This window comes from Scyliorhinus torazame, chromosome 5 (assembly GCF_047496885.1).
Source record: "Scyliorhinus torazame isolate Kashiwa2021f chromosome 5, sScyTor2.1, whole genome shotgun sequence".
NCBI classification, from domain to species: Eukaryota; Metazoa; Chordata; class Chondrichthyes; order Carcharhiniformes; family Scyliorhinidae; genus Scyliorhinus; species Scyliorhinus torazame.
Genome location: NC_092711.1, coordinates 304807487 through 304835025, shown reverse-complemented (window position 1 = coordinate 304835025; position 27539 = coordinate 304807487). Strand labels below are relative to the sequence as shown.

Sequence of the window (27539 nt, the reverse complement as noted above, 5' to 3'; positions counted from 1 at the left end):
GTCAATACAGAAAGATATAAGGCTGAATGTGGACATCGAGCTGAAGGCCCAGTTTGATAAGAAATAACGGCCAGGATTCTCCGATCCTGCTCCGGGTCGGAGAATCGTCGGAGGGGGTGCGCGAATCCCGCCACGCTGCTCTGATGTCGGGCTGGCGACCGGAGAATCGCGCCAATCATGCCGCGGCGCCGGTGGGGGGGCCGCTGAGTCCCGCCGGTGTCGTTTACGCATGGTCCTACCTGGCAGGACCTCAGTGTTCTGGCTACGGGGGCCGCCCTGGTGGGGGGCGGAGGAGCCGACTCCGGGGGGGGGGGGGGGGGCGGGGGGTGGTGCCTCCACGGTAGCCAGACCTGCGATCAGGAGCACCCGATCGGCGGGCGGGCTCATTCCAGGAGGGGCCTATGTTCCTCCGGGTCCCTGTAGGGCTCCGCCACTTTGCCCGCGGGCCGGCGTGGAGACGGCCGTGGCGCGCATGCGCGGACCCGGGCCGGCCACGGCGGGCCGGCTTTCCATGCCGGAGCAACGCACAGCACTCCGCCGCCGTTCTAGCCCCCTAGAAAGGTGTGACTGCATGGGCCTGGGGGCCCGTTGACACCGGCGTCGCTCGCGTCGGTTCTGACGCCGGCACCAACACTTGCCCGGGATTTCAGAGAATCCCGGCCAAAGTGTTTCTCTAGAAAGCCTGCTGCTTGTAAGTACTGTGTTTTTTTCTAGACTGCGGGGACCCTGAATGAATGGCTCTGCCAGGAAGACCACCACCAGCTAGAAACCAGAGGCTTTGACCAGAAACTGTGCAAAAGAATCACTATTCAAAGCAAAGACTCTTAACTCTTGATCTTCATCCTTATTATTTTTACCCCTTCCCACCCCTCTGTGTTTGCCTATCTTGTGTGTATGGGTAAAGGGTAGGACAGTTAAAGAGGTAGTAGATATGAGCTTCTTGTTATCCAGTTGTATTTACTGCATATTTCATGATAGTTTGTTCTATAAATAAACAGTAATAATGTTTCAGCTTGGTGACTGTAATTATTGGGCAGCCTGGGGCCAAAGACTTTGGGAATTACTATAAGAATTATTGGTTAATTCACTTGTTGTGACCCTGGGGCATGTGGGGCTGTAATTGACCGCGCACTAGCCCAGGATGGCGTAACACATTTAATATGATAGGGTTGATCCTTTATCTCAACACTATTGACCCACACTGCACATATCCCTTGATGCTTTTAGTGTCCAGAAAGTTATTTTCCCCTTAAATATATTCAGTGACTTGGGCCTTTTCAGTTTTCTGTGTTTGAGAATTGTAGAGGTTCACCACCCTCCGAATGAAGAGGTTTCTACTCATCTCTGTCCTAGATGGCCTACCCATATCCTTTAACTGTGACCCCTTGCTCTAGACACGATCCTCCTCCCTCCCCTGCCCCAGCGAGAGGACACAACATCCCTGCATTCAGTCTGTCCTGGCCTGTCAGAATTTTCCACGTTTCAATGAGATCTGCTCTCATTCTTCTAAACTCCAGTGATTACAGGTCTAGTCAACCCAATCTCTGCCATCCGAAGGATCAGTCTGCTGAACGTTTGTTGCGCTCCCTCTATGATAAGGAGACGAACGTTGTACACAATACTCCAGGTGTGGTCTCGCCAAGGCCCTGTACATCAGCAGTAAGACATCCTTGCTCCTGTACGCAAGTCCTCTTGCACTGAAGGCCAACATACCATTTGCCTTCCTAACTGCTTGCTGCACCTGCATGCTTGCTCTTGACTGGTGTACCCGGACACCCAGGTCCCTTCGTGTGTCAACATTTCCAATCTAGCACCATTTAAGTAATGCTCTGCCATTCTGTTTTTCGTACCGAAGTGAATGATTTAACATTTATCCATGTTATACTGCACCAAGCCATGTATTTGCCCACTCACTTAACTCGTCTAAATCTCCCTGAAACCTCTTAACATCCTCACTCACATTCCCACCAAGTTTTGCATCGCCAGCAAACTTGGAAATATTACTTTGGTTCCTTCATCCAAATCATGTATGTTGTGAATAGCTGGGGCCCAAGCATTGATCTCTGCAGAACCCCACTAGTCACTAATGACGACCATGGGCCAACACGGTGGCGCAGTGGGTTAGCCCTGCTGCCTCACGGCACCGAGGTCCCAGGTTCGATCCCGGCTCTGGGTCACTGTCCGTGTGGAGTTTGCACATTCTCCCAGTGTTTGCGTGGGTTTCGCCCCCACAACCCAAAGATGTGCAGTCTAGGTGGATTGGCCACGCTAAATTGCCCCTTGATTGGTAAAAAAATGAATTGGGTACACTAAATTTATTTTTAAAAACTAATGATGACCATGAAACCACTGTCAATTGTCCTTAAAAAAATAATTGTGTTCACTGATGTTCTGCCTGTCCTCCACGTGACTCCCAATCCACAGCAATACGGCTGACTCTTAAATGCCCTCTGAACTAGCAGAGCAAGCCACTGAGTTGTATCAAACTGCTAAAAACTCTCAAAGGAATCAATCCAGACCAACGACCCAGCATCGACCACGGCACCGGAATAGCAACGACAAACTCAATATTGTCTACGCTGCAAAGTCCTCCTTACTAACATCTAGGGGCTTATTGGGAGAACTGTTGCACAGACTGGTCAAACAACAGCCTGACATAATGTACTCATAGAATCATACCTCACAGAAGTGTCCCAGGCATCATGTTATCATCCCTGGGTATGTCCTGTCACATTGGCACAACAGACCCAGCAGAGATGGCGGCGGCACAGTGCTACACAGTCAGATGGGTGTTGCCTTGGGTGTCCATAACATCGATCCCGGACCCCATGAAGTCTCATGGCATCAGGTCAAATATGGACAAGGAAACTTCCTGCTGAATAGCACATACCATCCCCCCATAGCTGATGAATCAGTAGTCCTCCACATTGAACACCAATTAGAGGAGGCAGTGAGATGGCAAGGGTGCAGAATGAACTCTGGGTGGGGGCCATCAATGTCCATCACCAAAAGTGGAACAGTAGCACCACTATTGACTGAGCTGGCCGGACGTAGCTGCTGGACTGAGACTGCGGGAGGTGGTACTGTCCATGACAGTAGCAGCAGGAGTGGCCATCTCAGTCCTTGTGGAGATGAAGTCCCGTCTTCAGATTAAGGATACGCCTAGATCATGTTGTGTGGCACGACCATCGTGCTAAATAAATTTTGAACAGATCTAGCAACTCAAGACTGGGCATCCATGAAGCACTGTGGGCCATCAGCCACAGCAGAATTGTACTCAGCCACAATCTGTAACCTCGTGGCCAGGCATATACCCCACTCTACCATTACCAGGGGATCAACTCTGGTTCAATGAAGAGTGCAGGAGAACATGTCAGGGACAGCACCAGACATACCTAAAAATGAGGTGACAACCTGGTGAAGCTACAACACAAGACTTCTTGTGTGCCAAGCAGCATAAGCAGCAGGTAACAGACAGAGCTAAGCGATCCCATAACAAACGCATCAGATCTAAGCTCTGCAGCCTTGAATGGTGGTGGACAATTAAACAACTCACTGGAGGAGGAGGCTCCACAAATATCCCCATTCTCAATGATGGAGGAGCCCAGCACATCAGTGCAAAAGACAAGGCTGAGGCATTCGCAACAATCTTCAGCCAGAAATGTCGAGTGGATGATTCATCTCGGTCTCCCCCGGCGGTCCCCAGCATCACAGATGTCAGCCTTAAGCCAATACGATTCACTCCACGTGATGTCACGAAATGGCTGAAGACACTGGATACTGCAAAGACTCTGGGCCCTGACAATATTCCAGCAATTGTCCTGAAGACGTGCTCCTGGACTTGTCGCACCCCTAACCAAGCTGTCCCAGTACAGCTACAACACTGGCATCTCCCTAGCCAATTGCCACCCTATCAGTCTACTCTCGACCACCAGTGAAGTGATGGAAGGGGTCATCAACAGTGCTATGAAGTGACACTTTCTCAGCAATAACCTTGCACGAACACTCGGTTTGGGTTGTGTCAAGGTCACTGAGCTCCTGATCTCAGTATTGGACTCTGATGGGGATTCACGTTCCAGACCCATAAATGCCTTGAACAGTTGAAGCAACTAACATCAAGGTGGGATCCAGGAAACGTCCAAACTGTGCAAGTGAACATATGTTTGCAAGTGCCAAAACTAGATACAATGGTTGTGCGCTGTGCCTTCAGTATTTCTTAATTAATCTTTGCCTACTGTTGCGTCTGCTTGCAGCTCTGACATAGACAGCCGAGGTTGGACAGCCTGCTGTCAGCTATGCCCTGTTGACTGCGATTACTTTATTGGGTAGTCTCTGGTAGCCTGAGGCAAAGAGGGCTGAGGTCTGCAGGTGCCCCCTCCTTGCCCTGACCTGCTGGAGGTGTTGGCGTCCCTGGGAGGGGAGGTGGAGCCGTAGGGCGTCCTTGGACTATCCTGGGATTCAATGCTAAGGGTGCCTGATTGGCACTTCCCCTCCCTGTGGGTGCCCGGTGGTGCCCCCCTGACTGCTTGAGGACAAGGGGAGAGAGGTCGAAGTGCCCCGACCCCCTCTTGCCTCGCCACTGCAGCACTGCACCCATTGCTAGAGTGACTGAGTGCCGGTCCTGTAGATCCTGCTGGCCCTGGTTGGCAAAGGCAGCTGCCACCCTTTCCATGGAGGCAGCCTAGCATCCACATGCTGGGACCAGAACATCAGAGAGAACGTGGGTGGACTCCTCACGCCTCCGGTCCAGTCTGCACACGTCCTCTTGACAACGCTACATCTCCAACCTGTCTCTTCCAGCCAACTCCAGACACCATCTGTGTCAGGCTGAGCAGGGACGTGGGACGGTTGCTCCATCCTGCCGCATCAGATTCTCCGTTTCGTCGGCTGGTCAATGGGGTTTCCCATTGTGGGGCAGCCCCACGCCGCCGGGAACCGGCCCCGGCTGCCGGCAAAACGGAGAATCCTTACAGCGGAGAATTCAGCCCCTGGTCTCCAGCAGTCGACCGAGCGTCAGAGACCTCGGCTGTCACCTCCTCCGCCAGCTGTTTACCCGTGTCAGCGATTTGCTCACCAGAGTGTGAACCTGAGATTACTATCGAACACCCACCCACGTGATAGTACCTGTGTTGGTGGAGGGTGCAAGTGAACGCTGTGACCATGCTTCCTTTGAGGCTTCTATGGCACCCGCCTGAGATAGTGGTTGGGCTGGGACTGCTCTGTGTTTATGGCCTCCTCATTTTCTTGCTGGTACCTGGAATAGAGAAAGGAAAGTTTTAATGATTGACTAAGCAGAATTCGTAGTTAAATAAATGTCTCCCTCTGCGGGTGAAGCTGACAACTGCAGTCTGTAGGCACCCTCCCTGGGGCAGTGCTGTCTCACCTTTAGCACTGCACGCTTCCGCTTCTTATACGGGGTAAGGACTCAAAAGTCCGGAATTCCGCCTCTGGTTTGGGAATGCTTCCGCTTGTTGTGGGCGTTCTTTTCCTGCGGAAAAACAGAAGGATCGACTGTCATCCCAGTGGTTGCATGAGCAGAAGCACATCGGCCTCTGGCAGCTGCTGAGTTTTGCCCAACAAGTGATTAAGAAGCAGGTTGTTCATGCAACTGATGTAAGATTGAGAGCATGAAGGGGCTGGCGCACATTCCGTGTATCTGCTGGTGAGTGCTGTAAACCTGTCCGACATCTCTGTTCATGCTTACGCTTAGACTGTCTGACGCTCTTCTAGGTGTCAGTTGGAGTAAATGGTACATATACCCTGGTGGAGCACAGCAGATCATCCATCCTCTTCCTAGACTGCTGAGTGTTTCTGTGTTGGGCCCCACTGGTGTTTTTGTGACCTCCATCCAGGCCACCATGGTCACACTACCTGAATAGGATGGGAATGGAGGGATGCGGACCCCGGAAGTGTAGAAGGTTTTAGTTTAGACGGGCAGCATGGTCGGCGCGGGCTTGGAGGGCCGAAGGACCTGTTCCTATGCTGTACCTTTTTTTTGTTCTTTGTTCTACCATGGTCAGGTGCTGCCAACCTGGGGAAACAGCACTTGCCGCCTTCCTTGGACGACTTGGAGGCTTCGCTGAACCAGGTTGTTCTCGGTGACATTCTCCGTCAGTGACAGCCAGACTGAAGCTCCTGGCCTGCAAATGAGTGAATGGCCGCCTGGGTGCCCTTAAAATATGACACCCGGGCCTTCGAGCCCGTAAGGCAGCAGTGGGGGCAGTGGCTTCCTGCCCGTCCATCGCTCCGAAATTCGCCATGCCCTGCATTGACATATATATAATGAGCGAACCAGCACAAGATCATGTGTGGTCAGCCGTCTGCGCACCGCCCCCCCCCCACCCCCCAAACGCAACTCCCTCCAAGTGTGAAACACTCCCTGCAATCAAACTCAGTCTTTAGAACAGAGGATCCCACCCTATATGTCCAGAAAAGTCACCAGAGTGTTGCGCTGTTGCTAAGAAAAAGGGGAAATGAAATAGCTTCTTCTTTCCCGCTTCCTCACAAATTCACCAAGATGTGAATGCTTAGCAACCAGTTCTATAAGGTGGAGTCCATGCTCTCAGAGGGCGCACAGCTTGTGATTTCTTTTTGACGTAAATGGATATAGTCCTACTGTTGGCTGTGTAGCCTGTGATCTCCTGTTGTGAGCATGGCACAGCAGTGCAACCTCTTATTCATACCTTAGAATCTATTACAAAATCCCGGACTGGATTATCCGCACCCCGACTCCGAAATCGCGTTCGGCGACAGGGCGGAGAATCCAGTTTCACGCATGAAATCGGGACCAGCGCCGGGTGATTCTCCACCCCTCGAAAGCGGCGTGCGCCTAGTATCCACCACCTGAGGCCATTGCCAGAGGCCCGCCCCGCTATTCTCCGCCCCCGACCGACCGAATTCCTAGTCCTGCCGTTCGGGAAACTCGTGAGGTGGCTGCAGTCCGCTGCCGCCACAGTCGGGGGCGGGCCGATCGGAGGGTGGTGGGGGGAGGGGGGTCTCAATCGGGGCTGGGCTTTTATTGTGCGGGCGGTCGGGGGCGTTATTTCCGTGGTCCAGGTCCGCGGTCTGAGTCCGCCATGGAGCACGGCGTCGCCGCTGGAGGCAGTCGCCATGCGCATGCACGCACTCTGACCCGGAAATGCGGGGGACCATATCGGCAGCTCGAGCTGCGAGCTCCACGACAGCTGCCTGCTAGCCCCCTGCAAAGCTGCGAATCTGTGGCCTATTGACTCCAGATTTTCTGGCGTAAAAGACCACAGTTTTCACGACGGCGTGGGGGACATACTCCCAAAAACGGTGAATCCAGCCCCAGCTCTTTCACACTTGTCGCCATACAGAAAATCCTCCCAGAACAGTTCCAGGGAAGGGTGGGGGATTTAAAGAAAATGAAGCCATACTCAACATATACACATAGAGCAGAGGCTACGGAGAACAAAAGACCTACATTTGGCCCGTCACACAGAAGCATGCAAACGGCACAGTCAATGAAGCAAGCTCACCTGTTTTAATTGTAAGGAACCTAGTTTTAAAAGTCTTTACCCCAAGGGACTAAAATTATCAGTGGCCTGTCTGAAACTGCGAGAGTGATTCTTATACTCCAGCCGACACAATTGTGTTTATTGTCCTCTGCTTTTTGTGAAGCCTCGAATGAGAATCGCATTTCCACTCGCTCTGGTTCAGCCAACTCAAGAATTTGCATCATTAAATCCTGTTAAGCATCCAGCCAGTACGTCGGCTCCACCTGCAGCCAATAAGAGAGCGTTCGCTTTTCAACATGCAGGCTGGGATCGACCAGTAAACGCACTTACCGTTCCATACAGTGGCGTGGTTTGAAATTCAGGAGGGGCTTTGACAGAAGGGGATGTTTAATTTCCCCTGACTTGCTGAACTAAGAGCTTGTAGTTGAGGGGAAAGTGTGAACGGGTTTTCTTTTGAAGTGACCTGATAAAGATCTTTAAAATTATGAATGGATTGGACAGGGTAAATTGGAAGAGGATGTAGGAGCATCCAAAACTAGGGGCCAGGAAGACAAGTGGTTACTAACAAATCAAACATGATTTCCAGTGGCAGAGGAGGCTCACTATTGGCTGTCGGTGGGATCTTACGGTCCTGCCGATGCCTACGCCCTGGCTCGCCCGTCCCATCACGCGGTTCGCTTTTGGCAGGTCCAGAAGATACCGCCGCCAGAAAGGGCCGGAAAATCCCACCCTCCGAGCGGTTAAAACCACAGGAAGTGGGTTGAGCAGAAAGTTTGCATGCTCTCTTAAGGAAATTAGATGAGCTCATGAGAGAAAAAGGTGATAGAAAGGTATGGCAAAAAGCTGAGACAAGGGAGATCGAATGGGACGAGACCTGGGTGCAGAATAAACGCCAACCTAGACTAGTTGAGTCAAGTGTCCTGTTCGTACACTGAACATTATATGTATTTTATGTAATTAACTCTATCCCAATTTTATTTTAGAAAGTGAGGTGATAATAGACAAAAGACATATACATTGAAAGAAATGAGAGAGCAAAAGTGTGAATGCAATTACTGGAAGATATTGCGTCTATTCTTCAATTAAGTTCTTTACCTGTTTTGTCCTTTCTGGGTCACGGACAAAAGGCAACAGAAAATGGTGAGACATTAATGGCCTGTGTATGCTGGCTTTGAGTCATGTAGAGCAGAACCATGTGAAATAGGAAGAGTTATTGTTGGCACTAAATGGTTAAAATAGTTATTTTAAAAATGTCTAAATTAACTCAAAATATAATACAACTTCAATTTATCCCCATCATGTGGCTGTAACTCCAGTTATCAAACTGCTGCTAGTGTAGTAAACTTCAAACATGCTTTCCGAGTCAACTTTTTTTTGTTATCCGTTCATGGAATGTGGGCGCGCTGGCTAGACTGGCATTTATTACCCATCCTTGATTGTCCTTGAGAAGGTGGTGGTGAGCTGCCTTTTTTTAGCAGTGAGAGTCCATGTAGGCACACACACACACTGGCGCCAGGAAGGGAGTTCCAGGATGTTGGTCCAGTAACAGTAAAGGAATAGCGATACAGTTACAAGTCTAGGTGACGTGCAGCTCAGAGAGACACTTACAGGGGATGATATTTTCATGCGCCTGTAACCCTTGTCCTTCTAGGAGGTAGAGGTTGTGGGTTTGGAAGGGGTTATCAAAGGAGAATTGGTGAGTTGCTACAGTGCACTTTTAGATGGTGCACACTGCTGCCAATGTAGGTATTGGTGGTGGAAGAAATGAATGTTGAACGTGGTAGATGGGGAGCCAATCAAATGGGATACTTTGTCCTAGATGATGTTGCACTTCTTGAGTATTGTTGCAGCTGTACTGATCCAGGCAAGTGCAGAGTATTCCATCTGACACGTGCCTTGTAGCTAGATGGTGGACAGGCTTTGGGAGTCAAGAGGTGAGTTCCTCACTGCAGAATCTGACCAGCCCTCGTAACCACAGTGTGGCTAGTCCAGCTCAGTTTCTGATCAATGGTAACCCCCTCCTTTCAGTGATGATTTGGAACTGGATTGACCTCCAACAACCAGAATCATCAGCCTTTGCGTTCGGTATCACTCCCAACCAGCGGAGAGTTTCCCCCCCGATTCCCATTGACTCCAGTTTTTCTTTTTTTAAATTAACATTTTAAAATTAAAATTTAGAGTAGCCAATTTTTTCCAATTAAGGGACAATTTAAGGGCAGCATGGTGGCTCAGTGGTTAGCACTACTACTTACGGCGCTGAGTACCCGGGTTCGAACTCCAGCCATGGGTCACTGTCCGTGTGGAGTTTGCACATTCTCCCTGTGTCAGCGTGGGTTTCACCCCCACGATTCAAAAATGTGCAGGTTAGGTGGATTGATCAACCTAATTGGGTACTCCTAAATTTATAACAACAAAAAAAAAATATTAGGGGCAATTTAGCGTGACCAATCCACCTACCGTATACATCTTTTTGGGTTGTGGGGGCGTGACCCAAGCAGACACGGGAAGAATGTGCAAACTCCACACGGACAATGACCCGGGGCCGGGATCGAACCTGGGTCCTCGGCGCCGTGAGTCAGCAGAGCTAACCACTGTGCCACCCATAACTCTGGTTTTTCTAGGGCTGCTTGCAGCTGCCTTGATGTCAAAGGCAGTAACTCTCAGCTCATCAGTTATCATAGAATTTACAGTGCAGAAGGAGGCCATTCGGCCCATCGAGTCTACACCGGCTCTTGGAAAGAGCACCCTACCCTATCCCCACAACCCAGTAAACCCACCCAACACTTAAGGGCAATTTTGGACACTAAGGGCAAGTTTTAGCATGGCCAATCCACCTAACCTGCACATCTTTGGACTATGGGAGGAAACCGGAGCACCCGGAGGAAACCCACACACACACGGGGAGGATGTCCAGACTCCACACAGACAGTGACCCAAGCCGGAATCGAACCCGGGACACTGGAGCTGTGAAGCAATTGTGCTGTCCACAATGCTACCGTGCTGCCCTTTCAGTTGAGTTCAGCTCTTTTGTCCATGTTTGGAGCAAAACTGTAGTGAGGCCGGGAGTTGCTTGACCCTAGCGGAACCAAACTGCGCATCAGTGAGCAGGTTATTGCTAAGTAAGTTCAGCTTGATAGTGCTGTTTATGACCCCTTCCATGACTTTACCGATGATCGAGAGTAGACTGCTGGGGCGGTAATTGGTCCTGCTTTTTATGGACAGGACATACCTGGGCAATTGTCCACATTTCTGGGTAGATGATGGTGTTTTAGCTGTACTGGAGCAGCTTGACTAGGAGTGCAACTAGTTGTGGAGCACAAGCCTTCTGTACTTTTGCCAGAATGTTGTCAGGGCCCATAGCCTTTGGCAATATCCAGTGCCTTCACTGGGGATACTGGGGAGTCAGGAGGTGAGTTACTCGCCGTAGAATTCCTAGTCTTTGACCTGCTCTGGTAGCCACAGTATTAATATGGCTAGTCCAGTTCAGTTTCTGATCAATGGTAACCCCCAGGATGTTACATGTGAGGGATTCAGCGATGGTAATGCCATTGAATGTCACGGGGAAGGTAGTGCCGACTCAACTGATGAGGTACTACCGATGTAGTTTTACAGTAAAGTGGGCCGTGGTTTTCGGCACTGATAAGCAGAACATTGCTTTAGTTTTGCTGCACATTATTTTCCTAATTTTAAAATAACTGATCAAGTCCCAGAATGGCAACAACCTCTGAGCATCTCATTTCTGTGCTCCAAATAAAAGACGATAGGTCGGTTTAAAGCAAAAGATTGGAATCAAGTACTTTAGCAGCCTTCTGTATTAGAACAGAACCTGCACCCACTTATTTCAGCTGTCATCCAATGACTCATTTGGTGGCACTCTTGCCTCACGGTCAGAGAGTCGTGGGTTCAAATCTCACTCGAGGCCTTGAGCACAAACGTTCCTACAAAAGGCCTACGTTCCAGTGCAGTGCTGTGGGACTGCTTCACTCTTGGAAGTGCCATCATCCAGATAGGAATTAAATCGACACCACGGTGTGACTTCTCAGGTGGATGGGAAAGATCCCGTGGCATTAGAACATAGAGCATTACAGCGCAGTACAGGCCCTTCGGCCCTCGATGTTGCGCCGACCTGTGAAACCACTCTAAAGCCCATCTGCACTATTCCCTTATCGTCCATATGTCTATCCAATGACCATTTGAATGCCCTTAGTGTTGGCGAGTCCACTACTGTTGCAGGCAGGGCATTCCACGCCCTTACTACTCTCTGAGTAAAGAACCTACCTCTGACATCTGTCTTATATCTATCACCCCTCAATTTAAAGCTAGTCCCCTCATGCTAGACATCACCATCCGAGGAAAAAGGCTCTCACTGTCCACCCTATCCAATCCTCTGATCATCTTGTATGCCTCAATTAAGTCACCTCTTAACCTTCTTCTCTCTAACGAAAACAGCCTCAAGTCCCTCAGCCTTTCCTCATAAGATCTTCCCTCCATCTTCCCTCCATACCAGGCAACATTCTGGTAAATCTCCTCTGCACCCTTTCCAATGCTTCCACATCCTTCCTATAATGCGGCGACCAGAATTGCATGCAATACTCCAAATGCGGCCGTACCAGAGTTTTGTACAGCTGCAACATGACCTCATGGCTCCGAAACTCAATCCCTCTACCAATAAAAGTTAACACACCGTACGCCTTCTTAACAACCCTCTCAACGTGGGTGGCAACTTTCAGGGATCTATGTACATGGACACCGAGATTTCTCTGCTCATCCACACTGCCAAGAATCTTACCATTAGCCCAGTACTCTGTCTTCCTGTTATTCCTTCCAAAATGAATCACCTCACACTTTTCTGCATTAAACTACATTTGCCACCTCTCAGCCCAGCGCTGCAGCTTATCTATATCCCTCTGTAACTTGTAACATCCTTCCACACTGTCCACAACTCCACCGACTTTAGTGTCATCCACAAATTTACTCACCTATCCTTCCACGCCCTCATCCAGGTCATTTATAAAAATGACAAAGAGCAGTGGCCCCAAAACAGATCCTTGTGGTATACCACTAGTAACTGGACTCCAGTCTGAACATTTCCCATCAACCACCACCCCTTTGTCTTCTTCCAGCTAGCCAAATTCTGATCCAAACTGCTAAATCACCCTGAATCCCATGCCTCCGTACTTTCTGCAGTAGCCTACCGTGGGGAACCTTATCAAACGCTTTACTGAAATCCATATACACCACATCAACTGCTTTACCCTCATGCACCTGTTTGGTCACCTTCTCAAAGAACTCAATAAGGTTTGTGAGGCATGACCTACCCTTCACAAAACCGTGTTGACTATCTCTAATCAAATTATTCCTTTCCAGATGATTATACATCCTATCTCTGATAAACCTTTCCAAGACTTTGCCCACAACAGAAGTAAGGCTCACTGGTCTATAGTTACCAGGGTTGTCTCTACTCCCCTTCTTGAACAAGGGGACAACATTTGCTATCCTCCAGTCTTCTGGCACTATTCCTGCAGACAAAGATGACTTAAAGATCAAAGCCAAAGGCTCAGCAATCTCCTCCCTAGCTTCCCAGAGAATCCTAGGATAAATCCCATCTGGCCCAGGGGACTTATCTATTTTCACACTTTCCAGAATTGCCAACACCTCCTCCTTATGAACCTCAAGCCCTTCTAGTCTAGTAGCCTGAATCTCAGTATTCTCCTCGACAACATTGTCCTTTTCCTGTGTGAATGCTGACGAAAAATATTCATTTAGCACCTCTCCTATCTCCTCGGACTCCACGCACAACTTTCCACGACTGTCCTTGACTGGCCCTACTCTGACCCTAGTCATTCTTTCATTCCTGACATATCTATAGAAAGCTTTTGGGTTATCCTTGGTCCTACCTGCCAAAGACTTCTCATGTCCCCTCCTGGCTCTTCGTAGCTCTCTCTTTAGATCCTTCCTAGCTAACTTGTAACTCTCGAGCACCCTAACTGAACCTTCATGTCTCATCTTTACATAAGCCTCCTTCTTCCTCTTGACAAGTGTTTCAACTGATTTAGTAAACCACGGTTCCCTTGCTCGACCACTTCCTCCCTGCCTGACAGGTACATACTTATCAAGGACACGCAGTAGCTGTTTCCTTAAACAAGCTCCACATTTCCATTGTGCCCATCCCCTGCAGTTTTCCTCTCCATCCGATGCATCCTAAGTCTTGCCTCATCACATCATAATTGCCTTTCCCCCAGATATAACTCTTGCCCTGCGGTATATACCTATCCCTTTCCATCACTAAAGTAAACATAATCGAATTGTGGTCACTATCACCAAAGTGCTCACCTACCTCCAAATCTAACACCTGTCCTGGTTCATTACCCAGTACCAAATCCAATATGGCCTCGCCTCTCGTTGGCCTATCTACATACTGTGTCAGGAAACCCTCCTGCACACATTGGACAAAAACGGACCCATCTAAAGTACTCGAATGATAGCGTTTCCAGTCAATATTTGGAAAGTTAAAGTCCCCCATTACAACTACCCTGTTGCTTTCGTTCCTATCCAGAATCATCTTTGCAATCCTTTCCTCTACATCTCTGGAACGTTTCGGAGGCCTATAGAAAACCCCTAACAGGGTGACCTCTCCTTTCCTGTTTCTAACCTCAGCCCATACTACCTCAGTAGATGAGTCCTCATCAAGCGTCCTTTCTGCCACTGTAATACTGTCCTTGACTAACAATGCCACCCCTCCCCCTCTTTTACCACCTTCCCTGAGCTTACTGAAATATCTAAACCCCGGCACCTGCAAAAACCATGCCGCGAGTTCACCCACCTTATTCCGGATGCTCCTGGCATTGAAGAAGACGCACTTTAAACCACCTTCCTGCCTGCCGGTACACTCCTGCAACTTTGAAACCTTACTCATGACCTCACTACTCTCAACCTCCTGTATGCTGGGTTCTCAAGCCCCTGCTGAACTAGTTTAAACCCTCCCGAAGAGTGTTAGCAAATTTCCCCCCCCAGGATATTGGTACCTCTCTGGTCCAGGTGTAGACCATCCCACCGACCCCAGAATGAGCCCCAATTATCCAGAAATCTGAAACCCTCCCTCCTGCACCATCCCTGTAGCCACATGTTCAACTCTTCTCTCTCCCTATTCCTCGTCTCGCTGGCACGTGCATGGGTAACAACCCAGAGATAATAACTCTGTTTGTCCTAGATCTAAGTTTCCACCCTAGCTCCCTGAATTCCTGCCTTACATCCCTATCCCTTTTCCTACCTATGTCATTGGTACCTATGTGGACCACGACTTGGGGCTGCTCCTCCTCCCCCTTAAGGATCCCGAAAACACGATCAGAGACATCACGCACCCTGGCACCTGGGAGGCAACACACCAACCGCGAGTCTCTCTCGTTCCCACAGAATCTCCTATCTATCCCCCTAACTATGGAGTCTCCAATGACCAATGCTCTACTCCTCTCCCCCCTTCCCTTCTGAGCAACAGGGACAGACTGTGTGCCAGAGTCCTGTACCCCATGGCTTACCAGTGGTAAGTCCCCCCCCCCCCAACAGTATCAAAAGTATACCTGTTACTAAGGGGAACGACCACTGGGGATCCCTGTACTGAATGCTTCCTCCCAGCACCTCTCACCGTCACCCATCTATCTTTATTCTTCGGAGTAACTACATCCCTGAAGCTTCTATCTATGACCACCTCTGCCTCCCGAATGATCCGAAGTTCATCCAGCTCCAGTTCCCTAACACGGTTTCTGAGGAGCTGGAGATGGGTGCACTTCCCACAGATGAAATCAGCAAGGACACTGACGGCGTCCCTCAACTCAAACATTCTGCAGGAGGAACATTGCACTACCTTCCCTGCCATCCCCTCTAGATAAAAAAAAGAAAGAGCTTACCTGTTATTCACTCCCCTTCTCAGCAAGCACTCACGCAGCAAGTGTCACTTGTCAACAGCTCCTCCACAAACCACCTTCAAGCTAGGGTGAGCACAACGGACGTATGCAAATTTCCCCCACAACAGCCAATCAGCAGCTCCGCTCGACTGCCCTCTGCTGGGTTATTATTCTGAAAAAGAGCAGGGGTGAAACTCTCTGCGCCTTTTCCAATTTTTAATCTCCGATTAACACCACAAAAACAGATTATCTGCTCGTGATCAGATTTCTGTTTATGGGTGCTTGCTGTGCGCAAATTGGCTGATGCATTTTCTACCTTACAACAGTGACTGCGTTGAAAGAAAGAAAGTACCTCATTGGCTGTAAACTGCTGTGAGATGTGCAGCGCTTCTAAAAGGCGCTATATAATGCAAGTTGTTCTTTACCTAGAGCTCCAAACATCTAAAAGAAAAACTGGATGGCTTTATTGACCATTTGATTTAATTAAATTTTAAAATACGGTATTTTTTTATTTCCTCTTTTGTTTTCTGCTGCATCTTTATTCTTTAATGTTGCCTCTCATTGAAGGTGGGAGATTGTGCAGGAGCCGCCTGAGGTGATATGCTTTACATTTTCACTTTCGGGTACATCCCTCATTTTGTTGCCTGGCAGTCGGACTGAGAAAGGAAACTGGACTTCCGGGTGCGGCGATGACCAGCTAAGTCGCACGTTTCGGCACCTCCCGATGGAACGGACTTTTGGGCTCTTGATAGGAGCCCCAACGGCAATTTTAACGGCTAAAAACACTGTACGGTAAACCAGAAGGGAATTCCCCCTGGACACAGATGGAAAAAGGAGAGGAAAGTGGCCGGATTGCGGAGGATCCTCTAGAGCAGCGGCAAGGAAAGCAAGCACAAAGCAAGATGGCGTCGGAAGGTGGCCGTCTAGTATGGGGCCCTGACCAACAAGAGTTCCTGCGGCGCTGTGTGGAAGAACATGAAGAAGGAGCTGCTGGCCCCAATATTACAGGCGATTGAAGGGCTAAAGGAGGAACAAAAGACCCAGGAGCAGGAGCTTCGGGTCGTGAAGGCAAAGGCCGCTGAAAATGAAGATGAAATACAGGGCCTGGTGGTGAAGACAGAGATGCACGAGGCACAACACAAAAGGTGTGTGGAAAGGCTGGAGGTGTTGGAGAATAATGCGAGGAGGAAGAATTTAAGGATTCTTGGTCTTCCCGAAGGTGCGGAGGGGGCGGACGTCGGGGCATATGTGAGCACGATGCTTCACTCGTTAATGGGATCGGAGGCCCCGACGGGCCCATTGGAGGTGGAGGGAGCTTATCGAGTTATGACGCGAAGAGAAGACCGAGGGCTGGAGAAATACCTCGAGCCATAGTGGTGAGATTTCTCCGATATAATGACAGAGAGATGGTCCTCAGATGGGCGAAGAAAACTCGGAACAGTAGGTGGGAGAAGGCGGTGATCCGCGTATATCAAGATTGGAGTGCGGAGGTGGCGAGAAGGAGGGCGAGTTTTAATCGGGCCAAGGCGGTGCTTCACAAAAGGAAGGTCAAATTTGGAATGCTGCAACCGGCAAGACTGTGGGTCACACACCAAGGGAAGCACCACTACTTTGAGACGGCAGAAGAGGAGTGGACATTTATTGTGGAGGAGCAGCTGGAATAGGCGGGCCAGAAAAAGAACGTTTGGGCAAAGTGGTGGTGTGATTACGTGGGGTGAAGGGGGGGAAAAAGGTGGAAGGGATGATCTTTCAAGTTGTTAATCTTGCGACCCTGTAACTTTTCTCTCTTCCCCATGTCGTGGGGGAGGGGGGGGAAGGATGAGGAATTGTGGGCTTTGTTCCCGCGCTATGGTAATCATGGCGGGAACAGGGAAGCAGGAAGGAGGGGGCCTCGCACAGTGGGGGCCGAGGTCACGGGGGGGAAGCCGAGGTCAGCCAGAGTTTGCTGACTTCTGGGAGCAACATGGGGGGTGCAATTACGCTAGAAAAGGATCTAGCGGGGGGGGGGGGGTTAACTGGGTTGCTGCTGCTGGGGAGAAGGGGGAGCTGGTACGGGGTGGGGTGGTCGAGGCGGGAGGGCACCGTCGGGGGGAGATACGGCTACGTGGGAACCGGGTGAGGAGCTGGATTAAAAAAGGGGATGGCTAGTCGACAAGGGGGGGGGGTGTAAAGAGCCCCCCAACCCGGTTGATCACGTGCAACGTGAGAGGGCTGAACGGGCCGATTAAAAGGGCACGGCTACTCGCACACCTAAAGAAATTAAAGGCAGATGTGGTTATGTTGCAGGAGACGCATCTGAAACTGATAGACCAGGTCAGACTACGCAAAGGATGGGTGGGGCAGGTGTTTCATTCGGGGTTAGACGCAAAGAACAGGGGGGTGGCTACATTAGTGGGGAAACGGGTACTGTTTGAGGCAAAGACCATAGTGGCGGATAGCGGGGGTAGATACGTGATGGTGAGTGGCAGATTGCAAGGGGAGGCGGTGGTTCTAGTGAACGTATATGCCCCGAACTGGGATGATGCCAATTTTATGAGGCGAATGTTGGGACGTATCCCGGACCTAGAGGCGGGAAAGTTGGTAATGGGGGGAGACTTTAATACGGTGCTGGACCCAGGGCTGGACAGATCGAGGTCCAGGACCGGGAGGAGGCCGGCTGCAGCTAGGGTGCTCAAGGACTTTATGGAGTAGATGGGAGGAGTAGACCCCTGGAGATTTAGCAGGCCGAGGAGTAAGGAGTTCTCGTTTTTCTCCTATGTCCATAAAGTATATTCACGGATAGACTTTTTTGTTTTGGGAAGGGCGCTGATCCCGAAGGTGACAGGGACGGAGTACACGGCTATAGCTATCTCGAACTACGCTCCACATTGGGTGGACCTGGAGATAGGGGAGGAAAAGGGACAGCACCCGCCCTGGAGAATGGACATGGGACTATTGGCAGATGAGGGGGTATGTTTAAGGGTGAGGGGGTGTATTGAAAGGTACTTGGAGCTTAATGACAATGGGGAGGTTCAGGTGGGAGTGGTCTGGGAGGCGTTGAAGGCAGTGGTTAGAGGGGAGCTGATATCTATTAGGGCACATAAAGGAAAGCAGGAGGGTAGGGAAAGGGAGCGGTTGCTGAAAGAACTTTTGAGGGTGGACAGACAATATGCGGAGGCACCGGAGGAGGGACTGTACAGGGAAAGGCAAAGGCTACATGTAGAATTTGACTTGTTGACTACGGGTAATGCAGAGGCACAATGGAGGAGGGCACAGGGTGTACAGTACGAATATGGGGAGAAAGGAAACTGGCTTAGTGGGGTGTAAAGTGGCATCAAGCCACCACTCTATTGGCACAGCACACTCATTGATAGACCGGCGCGTAATACTGCGGGCTGGCGGAGAAGTGCCTGTTTTTCTTCTAAATGTTCTTCACTCTGCATTAGCTAAATGGAAGTGACAGTCAACATAATGCCTTAGAGTAACCTCCAAGATCTTTACGGTCTCGCTCTGTAATGTAATGCACAACCGTAACAGAGAGTTTATTTTCTCTCAACAGCTCCTGCAAAACCTCGCAATCCCTCAGGTGGGAAAGACACAGGTAAGTGTTTTCTTTCAAAATTGATGTAATATTCACATAATCGCATGATAGTGAACACCATTGCCACCGGGGCCACATCGGCAGGATTTAGTGCTGGCATAACTACACTAAAATCTCCATCTGTGCACAGCGCAAACCATAATGCTTTGACTGGAATGTCGTGTCTCAGTCAGTGCCAGCAGGCATCAGTGCAGGTTTGCTGCAGAGATACTTCCACGTCAGAAGGTGGTGAGTAAGGGCCAGAAACGTCACTCATTTGGGAGCCTCTCAAGGTGCCTTACTACCATGGTGGGTGATGTGGATTGAAGATCCAGCTCGTTAATAGGGCAAGCAAACCTGAGACTTCCTGTCATCCCCTATATTTCCTTTATGTAGTTTGATTTGCCGCCAGCAATTGTGTATCGAGTTATTGGAGGGAGTACGAATGCCAATGCAGCAGTGCAGGATTTGGGATAGTGGGGGGGGGGGGGCAGAGAGAGAGAAGCGGGGAGGTGGGGGGGTGCAGGGAGGTGAGGGGGGGCGCTGCAGTGGTGGTGGAGGGGTGTGGAGATGTGGTGGAAGGTGGTGGTGGGGTGGGTGTGAGCTGGCGGTGAAGTGGTATGGGTGTAGGGTGGTGGGGTGCTGTGGGTGGTGAAGAGTTGGGTTTGGGAGGCGTGGTGGGAGGTGTGTGTGGTAGTGATGGGAATACGGGGAAATATGGGGGTGCTTTGATCACTTGTTCTTTACACTGGTCCTATCCTGGCTGAAAAGATGGAGATGATTAATCTGCTGCCTCATCTCTGGCAGTATTTGTGGAAGGTGTTCAGACATGGCCCACGGTGACTAATGCCCACATTCGCTGACCACCCTACCCTCAATGAGGGGAAATATTAAGCATTTGTTTCTCATTCTCCATAATATGAGAAGCAAGAAATCTAAAAACAGACAGTCCGTGCATATAAAAAGGAAGAGAGTAGCTAAAGTAAATATTAGTCCATTTGGAGACAAGATTGAAGAATTAATAATGGGGGAAAATCAAATGGCAAGTCACATTGGACCAGATCCTGATTTTAGATGCGTTTCCACAATGCTTGGAACTCCTTTGTTCTGATGTTGATGCCTCAGGCACAGCTTGTAACTCCTATTACAGCCTTACTGTTATCGATGCCACTTTCTGGAAACGCACTGTAGCAGTTGTATTATAGGTGTGAAAACAAGTTGCGAGGACGACACGGGGCGGCACGGTGGCACAGTGGTTAGCACTGCTGCCTCGCAGCGCCAGGGACCCGGCTTCGATTCCGGACTTGGGTTACCGTCTATGTGGAGTTTTCACATTTTCCCCATGTCTGCGTGGGTTTCCTCCAGGTGCTCTGGTTTCCTTGCAGTCCAATAATGGGCAGGTTAGGTGGATTGGCCGTGGTAGACCGCCCTTTAGTTAAAAAGGTTAGGTGGGTTATAGGGAGTGGGCCTAGGCAGGGCGCTTTTTCAAAGGGTCAGTGCTGAATGGCTTCCTTCTGCACTGTAGTGATTCTATGAAAGGTCCTCAGTGGGATATCGATAGGCCAAGTGAGTGGGCAAAAAATTGAAAGGCGGAGTATAACGTGGGGGAAATGTGCGGTTGTCCAATTTGGTAAGAAGAATAGAAAAGGAGAATATTATTTAATTTAAATGGAGAGACTGCAGAATGCTGGGAATCTGGGTGTCCTTATACATGAATCACAAAAAAGTTAGAATGCAGATACATCAAATTATTAGGAAGTGAAATATTGGTCTGTACTGCAGAGGGGATGGAGTATAAAAGTAGAGATTCCTTGGTGCAGCTGTACAGGGCATTGGTGAGACCACACTTAGAGTAACTGGGCATAAGTTTTGATCACCTTATTTAAGTAGGGATACATTTGTATTGGAGGAAATCCAGAGAAGGTTCACTAAGTTGATTCCTGGGATGTAATCATTCATTACAAGAATGAAAAGTGATCTTATTAAAACGTATATGGTCCTGTGTAATGAGACAGGATTGATTAATGATCTCATAGTTAGGGATCCTCTCGGAAGGAGCGATTACAATATGGTGGAATTTAAAATACAGATGGAGGGTGAGAAGGTAAAATCAAACACTAGTGTTTTGTGCTTAAACAAAGGAGATTACAATGGGATGAGAGAAGAGCTAGCTAAGGTAGACTGGGAGCAAAGACTTTATGGTGAAACAGTTGAGGAACAGTGGAGGACCTTCCAAGCGATTTTTCACAGTGCTCAGCAAAGGTTTATACCAACAAAAAGGAAGGACGGCAGAAAGAGGGAAAATCGACCGTGGATATCTAAGGAAATAAGGGAGAGTATCAAATTGAAGGACAAAGCATACAAAGTGGCAAAGATTAGTGGGAGACTAGAGGACTGGGAAATCTTTAGGGGGCAACAGAAAGCTACTAAAAAATCTATAAAGAAGAGTAAGATAGATTATGAGAGTAAACTTGCTCAGAATATAAAAACAGATAGTAAAAGTTTCTACAAATATATAAAACAAAAAAGAGTGGCTAAGGTAAATATTGGTCCTTTTGAGGATGAGAAGGGAAATTTAACAATGGGAGATGAGGAAATGGCTGAGGAACTGAACAGGTTTTTTGGGTCGGTCTTCACAGTGGAAGACACAAATAACATGCCAGTGACTGATGGAAATGAGGCTATGACAGGTGAGGACCTTGAGATGATTGTTATCACTAAGGAGGTAGTTATGGGCAAGCTAATGGGGCGAAAGGTTGACAAGTCTCCTGGCCCTGATGGACTGCATCCCAGAGTACTAAAAGAGATGGCTAGGGAAATTGCAAATGCACTACCAGGGGCTTGTTTAGCACACTGGGCTAAATCGCTGGCTTTGAAAGCAGACCAAGGCAGGCCAGCAGCACGGTTCAATTCCCGTTCCAGCCTCCCCGAACAGGCGCCGACGACTAGGGGCTTTTCACAGTAACTTCATTTGAAGCCTACTTGTGACAATAAGCGATTTTCATTTCATTCACTCGTGATAATTTACCAAAATTCACTAGACTCTGGGGTGGTCCCGGCGGATTGGAAATTAGCAAACATGGCACCACTGTTTAAAAAAGGAGGTAGGCAGAAAGCGGGTAATTATAGGCCAGGGAGCTTAACTTCGTTAGTAGGGAAGATGCTGGGATCTATCATCAAGGAGGAAATAGCGAGGCATCTGGATGGATATTGTCCCATTGGGCAGACGCAGCATGGGTTCATAAAGGGCAGGTCGTGCCTAACTAATTTAGTGGAATTTTTTGAGGACATTACCAGTGCGGTAGATAACGGGGAGCCAATGGATGAGGTATATCTGGGTTTCCAGAAAGGTTTTGACAAGGTGCCACACAAAAGGTTGCTGCATAAGATAAAGATGCATGGCATTAAGGGTAAAGTAGTAGCATGGATAGAGGATTGGTTAATTAATAGAAAGCAAAGAGTGGGGATTAATGGGTGTTTCTTTGGTTGGCAATCAGTAGCTAGTGGTGTCCCTCAGGGATCAGTGTTGGGCCCGCAATTGTTCACAATTTACATAGATGATTTGGAGTTGGGGACCAAGGGCAATGTGTCCAAGTTTGCAGACGACACTAAGATGAGCGGTAAAGCTGGCGGGTTGAGTGCCCGCCGAGTCCCACCAGCATGGGTTACGTAAGGTCCCACCCGGCCCCGTCCTGGTGGGAGGCGGGGGTATCCGACTCCGGGGGGGGGGGGCGGCCTCCATGGTGGCCTAGCACGCGATCGGGGCCTACCGATCGGCGGGCAGGCTAATTCCATGGGGGGCCTATGTTCCTCCATGCCGGGCCCCTCTTGGGCTCCACCATATTGCCCGGGGGCCGGCGCGGAGACGGGAACCCGTGCACATGTGCGGACCCCCGCCGGCCGTGGCGCGCCGGCTTTCGAGCCCCGGAGCAGCGGACAACACTCCGGTGCCGCACTAGCCTCCTAGGAAGTGGTGCATACTTGGGCCTGGAGGCCCGTCGTCGCCGCTTTTGACGCCGGTATCAGAACTTGGCCACGGGATCGGAGAATCCCGGCCCCCATTGACCGGCCAGCGTAATGGAGAATCCCGCCGGCGGGTCGGGGCAGATATGTGGCGGGGCGGAGAATCCAGCCCCATGTCAGTGACTGCTCCCAACATCGGGGTCTGACCCAAAGCACAGAATCCTGCCCAGGGGTGTTCCATCTTATCTTCTCCCATTTCGCATTGTCCCAGTTGACTCCTCATCCTGATTTGCTACATCAAGCAAACTGTGTTTCGGTGGCAATACTGAAGGTTAAAATGCGAAGAAGTTTTAAAATTGCGGCAAATAGAATACTGTAAAATTTGCTTTATTACCGTTTTAAACTCCAAACCCAAAGCCTGGACATTTTGTAGGAAGGAGAGGTTAAGCTCGGCGTGAAACCAATTTAGAGATCAAATTGCTGGAACTCTTGGTAAACCTGTATGTTGAATAAAACATTTCTGTTGTACAGCTTGAACTCTGTCATTTCTTGTGGACTTATAATGGAGATCCTCGTGTTAGTGGGGAAATCAATCCTCTTTGGGAAGGTTTTAGTGTCTGAGAGATTTTGGAACAGGTAACCAGGATTCCTCAAAATAGTCTCTGAAATCTGCACCCTCAGGGCACGGTCTCAAACTGATGAACACCCAGCTTTTGTAATCAAAGCTATCAAGGTTTCAGCTACAACACAGCCCCTCCGTGGAGAGAGCAAGTGACCTACAAGGTCACAGGATGAATTTATCTTCAACGCCGCTGTACACAATTCCGAAAGTTTGATAAAAGACTGTTTGTGAGCAAACTATTCTTTTAAATTGTGCTTCGAGGTTATGGGCGGCTGTTTTTGTGATCAGCAGCGAAGTGAATTACTCCAGCTTCCTTATCTTATCCACAATAGTATCGAGGTTGTTTTAGCTGGCTAGCAAACTAGGTATGGTGGGCGGAATTTAATGCCCTTTCCTGAGGCAGGTTTGAAGGTTGGAGAGGTTTAATTGGATGGGAGAACGCCTGGTGGGGACCTCGCTACCTTCTCGCCTCTGGCTCGATTAAATCTGGGGCAGGAAGACCCGTGATGAACATCCTGCCCCACCCCCTATTGAGGCTATTAAATGGGCCATTAATGTTGACCCCATTAATGGCAAGCTCCATGCCACCACTGATGGTGTTCAACCAGTGGTGGTTGTCTTGTAGCGAGTGTGCTCCCAGGGGAAGGTCCTTCCTTCAGTGCTACTCAGTGCCCAATTGAGTGACCCAGCATTTGGGAAGAAGGATGGCTTCCTGAGAGACACCCGAGCCCTTGGTGCTATCACCCCCTCCCCACTCCCTTCCTCCATCCTGCGACTTCCATCCCCACCCTCACTCACCCCGAGCCTGGTTCCCGCAGCCATCCCAAGCCTCTTCCGGCATCTGCTCCACACTGACATTTCTTACAATGGACAGCTGCTCCCGTGGGTCCTTAATCCTGGGGAAGGCCAATTCCTGGCTGCTTGCGTACCAGATCAACGCTTAATTTTACAGACATCCCCCAAAGGATGCATCGCAGGGGTCCAACTGGCCCTCCAGCCGGTGGACGAGACTCCCGTCACCTCGATTAAGTAATAGCTCCATGAATTCATTTTCCACCACGGCAAATTTCAAAATCACATTCATTTTATCTGAATATACGGAAGCGGCTTCCCACAAAAGTCTTTCAAGGAAGCTAATCTTCACCATCCAATTAACTCAATGCCCACTCGAGTGCATGTTAACGGCTAGTATCACCTCCGCAACATATCTGAAATTTGTGAAACAGACGCATGCTTTGCCATTGTCACCTAATTTATTCCAGAAACTTAGATGGTGCAGAGGCTTATGATCAGTCACTATAGTGAAAGGGCGGCCATACACGTACTGGTGGAAGCATTTCACCGCAAAAACCACTGCCAGGCCCTCCTTCTCGATCTGCGCGTACTTTTTCTCCGCTACAGTCAATGTGCGGGAGGCGAAAGCTATCGGCCGCTCGGCCCCGTTCTCCATCTTGTGGGACAGGACGGCCCCAATACCATACGGGGATGCATCACATGTGACGAGCAAAGGCTTTCCAGGATCATAGTGGGTTAGGAACCCAGACGACGACAATTGTTGCTTTACCCGCCGGAAAGCGGTTTCTTGCGGCTGACCCCAAGCCCAGGTGTGATTTTTCTTTAGCAGCAGGTGCAAGGGGGCCAGCGTAGTTGCCAGATTGGGGAGGAACTTCCCGTAATAGTTTACGAGACCGAGAAAAGAACGAAGATGCGAAGTGTCAATCGGGGCGGGGGCCTGTTGAATTGCACGCACCTTCTCTGCGACGGGGTGCAGACCCTCGCGGTCCACCCGATAACCTAGGTAGACTACTTCCTTTGCCTGAAATGCGCACTTTGTGCGACGTAAACGGACTCCAGCCTCCGAAAAGCGTCTAAGGACAGCCTCCAGATTTTCCAAATGTTCCTGCTCCGACGTCCCTGTAATCAAAACGCCATCTAAGTAGACAGTGACACGCGGTAAACCTCTCAAAATGCCCTCCATAACACATTGAAAAATAGTGCAGGCAGAGGATACTCCAAAGGGCAACCGTGTAAATTCATACAGGCCCCGGTGTGTATTAATCGTTACATATGGTCGGGAGGCAGGGTCCAGCTCCAGCTGTAGGTAGGCGTGACTCATATCTAATTTTGTGAACGAGAGTCCGCCTGCAAGCTTCGCGTAGAGATCCTCTATGCGAGGCATTGGATATCGGTCGAGTCGGGAAGCCGTATTCACTGTAAGTTTATAGTCGCCACACAAGTGAACTGTGGCATCTGGCTTCATTACAGGTACAATTGGTGCTGCCCAGTCCGTGAAACGGACGGGCCTGATAATACCCAAACACTCCAAATGAGTGAGCTCCCCTTCTACTTTCTTGAGCAAGGCGTAAGGCACCAGGCGCGCTCGGAAATAGCGCGGCGTGGCTCCTGGTTCGACTTGGATACGGGCTACGGCCCCTTTTATTTTCCCCAAACCGGGCTGGAATACATTCTGGGTATTGTCCTAGCACCTCAGTCAACCGTCCAGAAACTGTTTGGCGGATGTGCTGCCATTGCAATCGCAAATGGCGCAACCAGTCCCGACCCAACAGGCTGGGCCCATGGTCACGCACCACGCTAAGTGGGAAACGCCCCTCCTGGCGTCCATAAACAACAGGGGTCATTGTAGTTCCTGCAATGTCCACTGGTTCCCCCGTGTAGGTGGCCAACCTGGCCTGAGAGTCGGTTAATGTAAGGGTCTGTATACCCTGCTTGATGCGGTCGAATGTCCTCTGGGCGATCACGGAGACCGCTGCGCCAGTATCCAACTCCATCTCAAGCGGGTGGCCATTGACCCGTACTGTCACCTTAATGGGGGCCACACGGGGAGCTGCCACACAATGCAGCTGCAGGCAGTCGTCCTCCGTCTCCACATCCTCAGGACTAGTTCCGCAGGTTCATCCACATGGAAGGTACGGCCCCTGGGCTGGTCCCAATTTCGGTCGGAACGACGGCGCCTTTGGCGCCCCCAGGACCGGCGTCTGCGACGGGGTCGGCGCCTACAAGTCTGACACGGACATGGCTCCTCATCCATTGGTTCTGGAGAAGGCTCCCTTCGGGGAGGAATGTCCGACGGCCACTGGCATCAATCCAGACGTCGCCTCGCCCAAGGTACCGCAGGAGTGCGGGGGGGACGTTTTCGGACGGAAGGGGTTGTGCCCCAAGGCATGCACTTCCATTCCCTGTAGCTCCTGCACTCCTCGTTCTGCGCTCTCGCGGGACAATACTATTTGAATGGCCTGTTGAAAAGTCAATGTTGGTTCAGCTAACAACTTTATCTGGGTGGCCGCATTGTTAATACCGCAAACCAAACGGTCGCGTAACATTTCTGACAAGGTCTCACCATAGTCACAGTACTCCGCAATCCTGCGTAGCCTGGATAGAATGTCGGCAAGGGATTCTCCTGGAGTCCTCTCAGCAGTATTAAACCGGTAACGCTGGACTATCGTGGACGGGGTTGGGTTAAAATGTTGCCCCACTAAATTCACAAGTTCATCAAACGTTTTGGTGTCCGACGCAGCTGGGTACATAAGGCTCCTAATCACCCCAAACGTATGCGGGCCGCAGGCGGTGAGCAATATGGCCACCTGGCGCTCATTTTCGGTGATATTGTTTGCCCGGAAATAGCAACGCATCCGTTGTGCGTACTGGTTCCAGCTTTCCAGCGCAGCATCAAAAACATCCAAACGTCCGTACAGAGGCATGGTATAATAGAAACAAACTTCTAACCTGTATCCAACAAAAATCCAGGGAGGTGGCTTCAGCAGTGTAGACAGCTATTCACTTTAACCCTCGTCGCCAGTTTTGTGAGGGCCACGAAGAATCCAGCACGAATTTTAAGGATACAAATTAATAACATTTATTTACAATAACATATATATATATATATATATATATATATATGTATAACAGCAGCAGCAACTTCCCTTGCTGCACATTCCTTCCTGCTGGTTCCAAACTGGCCAGCTTTATTTATACATGGAGTTTACTAATGGTTTCTC

General features: G+C 49.8%; 1 protein-coding gene across 12 annotated transcripts in view; it reads left to right on the top strand.

Annotated features, from left to right (window-relative positions):
* The window catches only part of LOC140421281 (CD99 antigen-like protein 2), a 297978-nt gene that overhangs the window by 152519 nt on the left and 117920 nt on the right, over nt 1–27539 (top strand). For 11 of the 12 annotated variants that reach the window (XM_072505883.1, XM_072505876.1, XM_072505884.1 and 8 more), the window contains one exon: nt 18918–18959. The exons of the other annotated variant lie outside the window; for it this stretch is intronic. In XM_072505883.1, coding sequence (XP_072361984.1) covers nt 18918–18959 — 42 coding nt within the window. The remainder of the gene's footprint in view (nt 1–18917; nt 18960–27539) is intronic. 12 annotated transcript variants of the gene reach the window in all.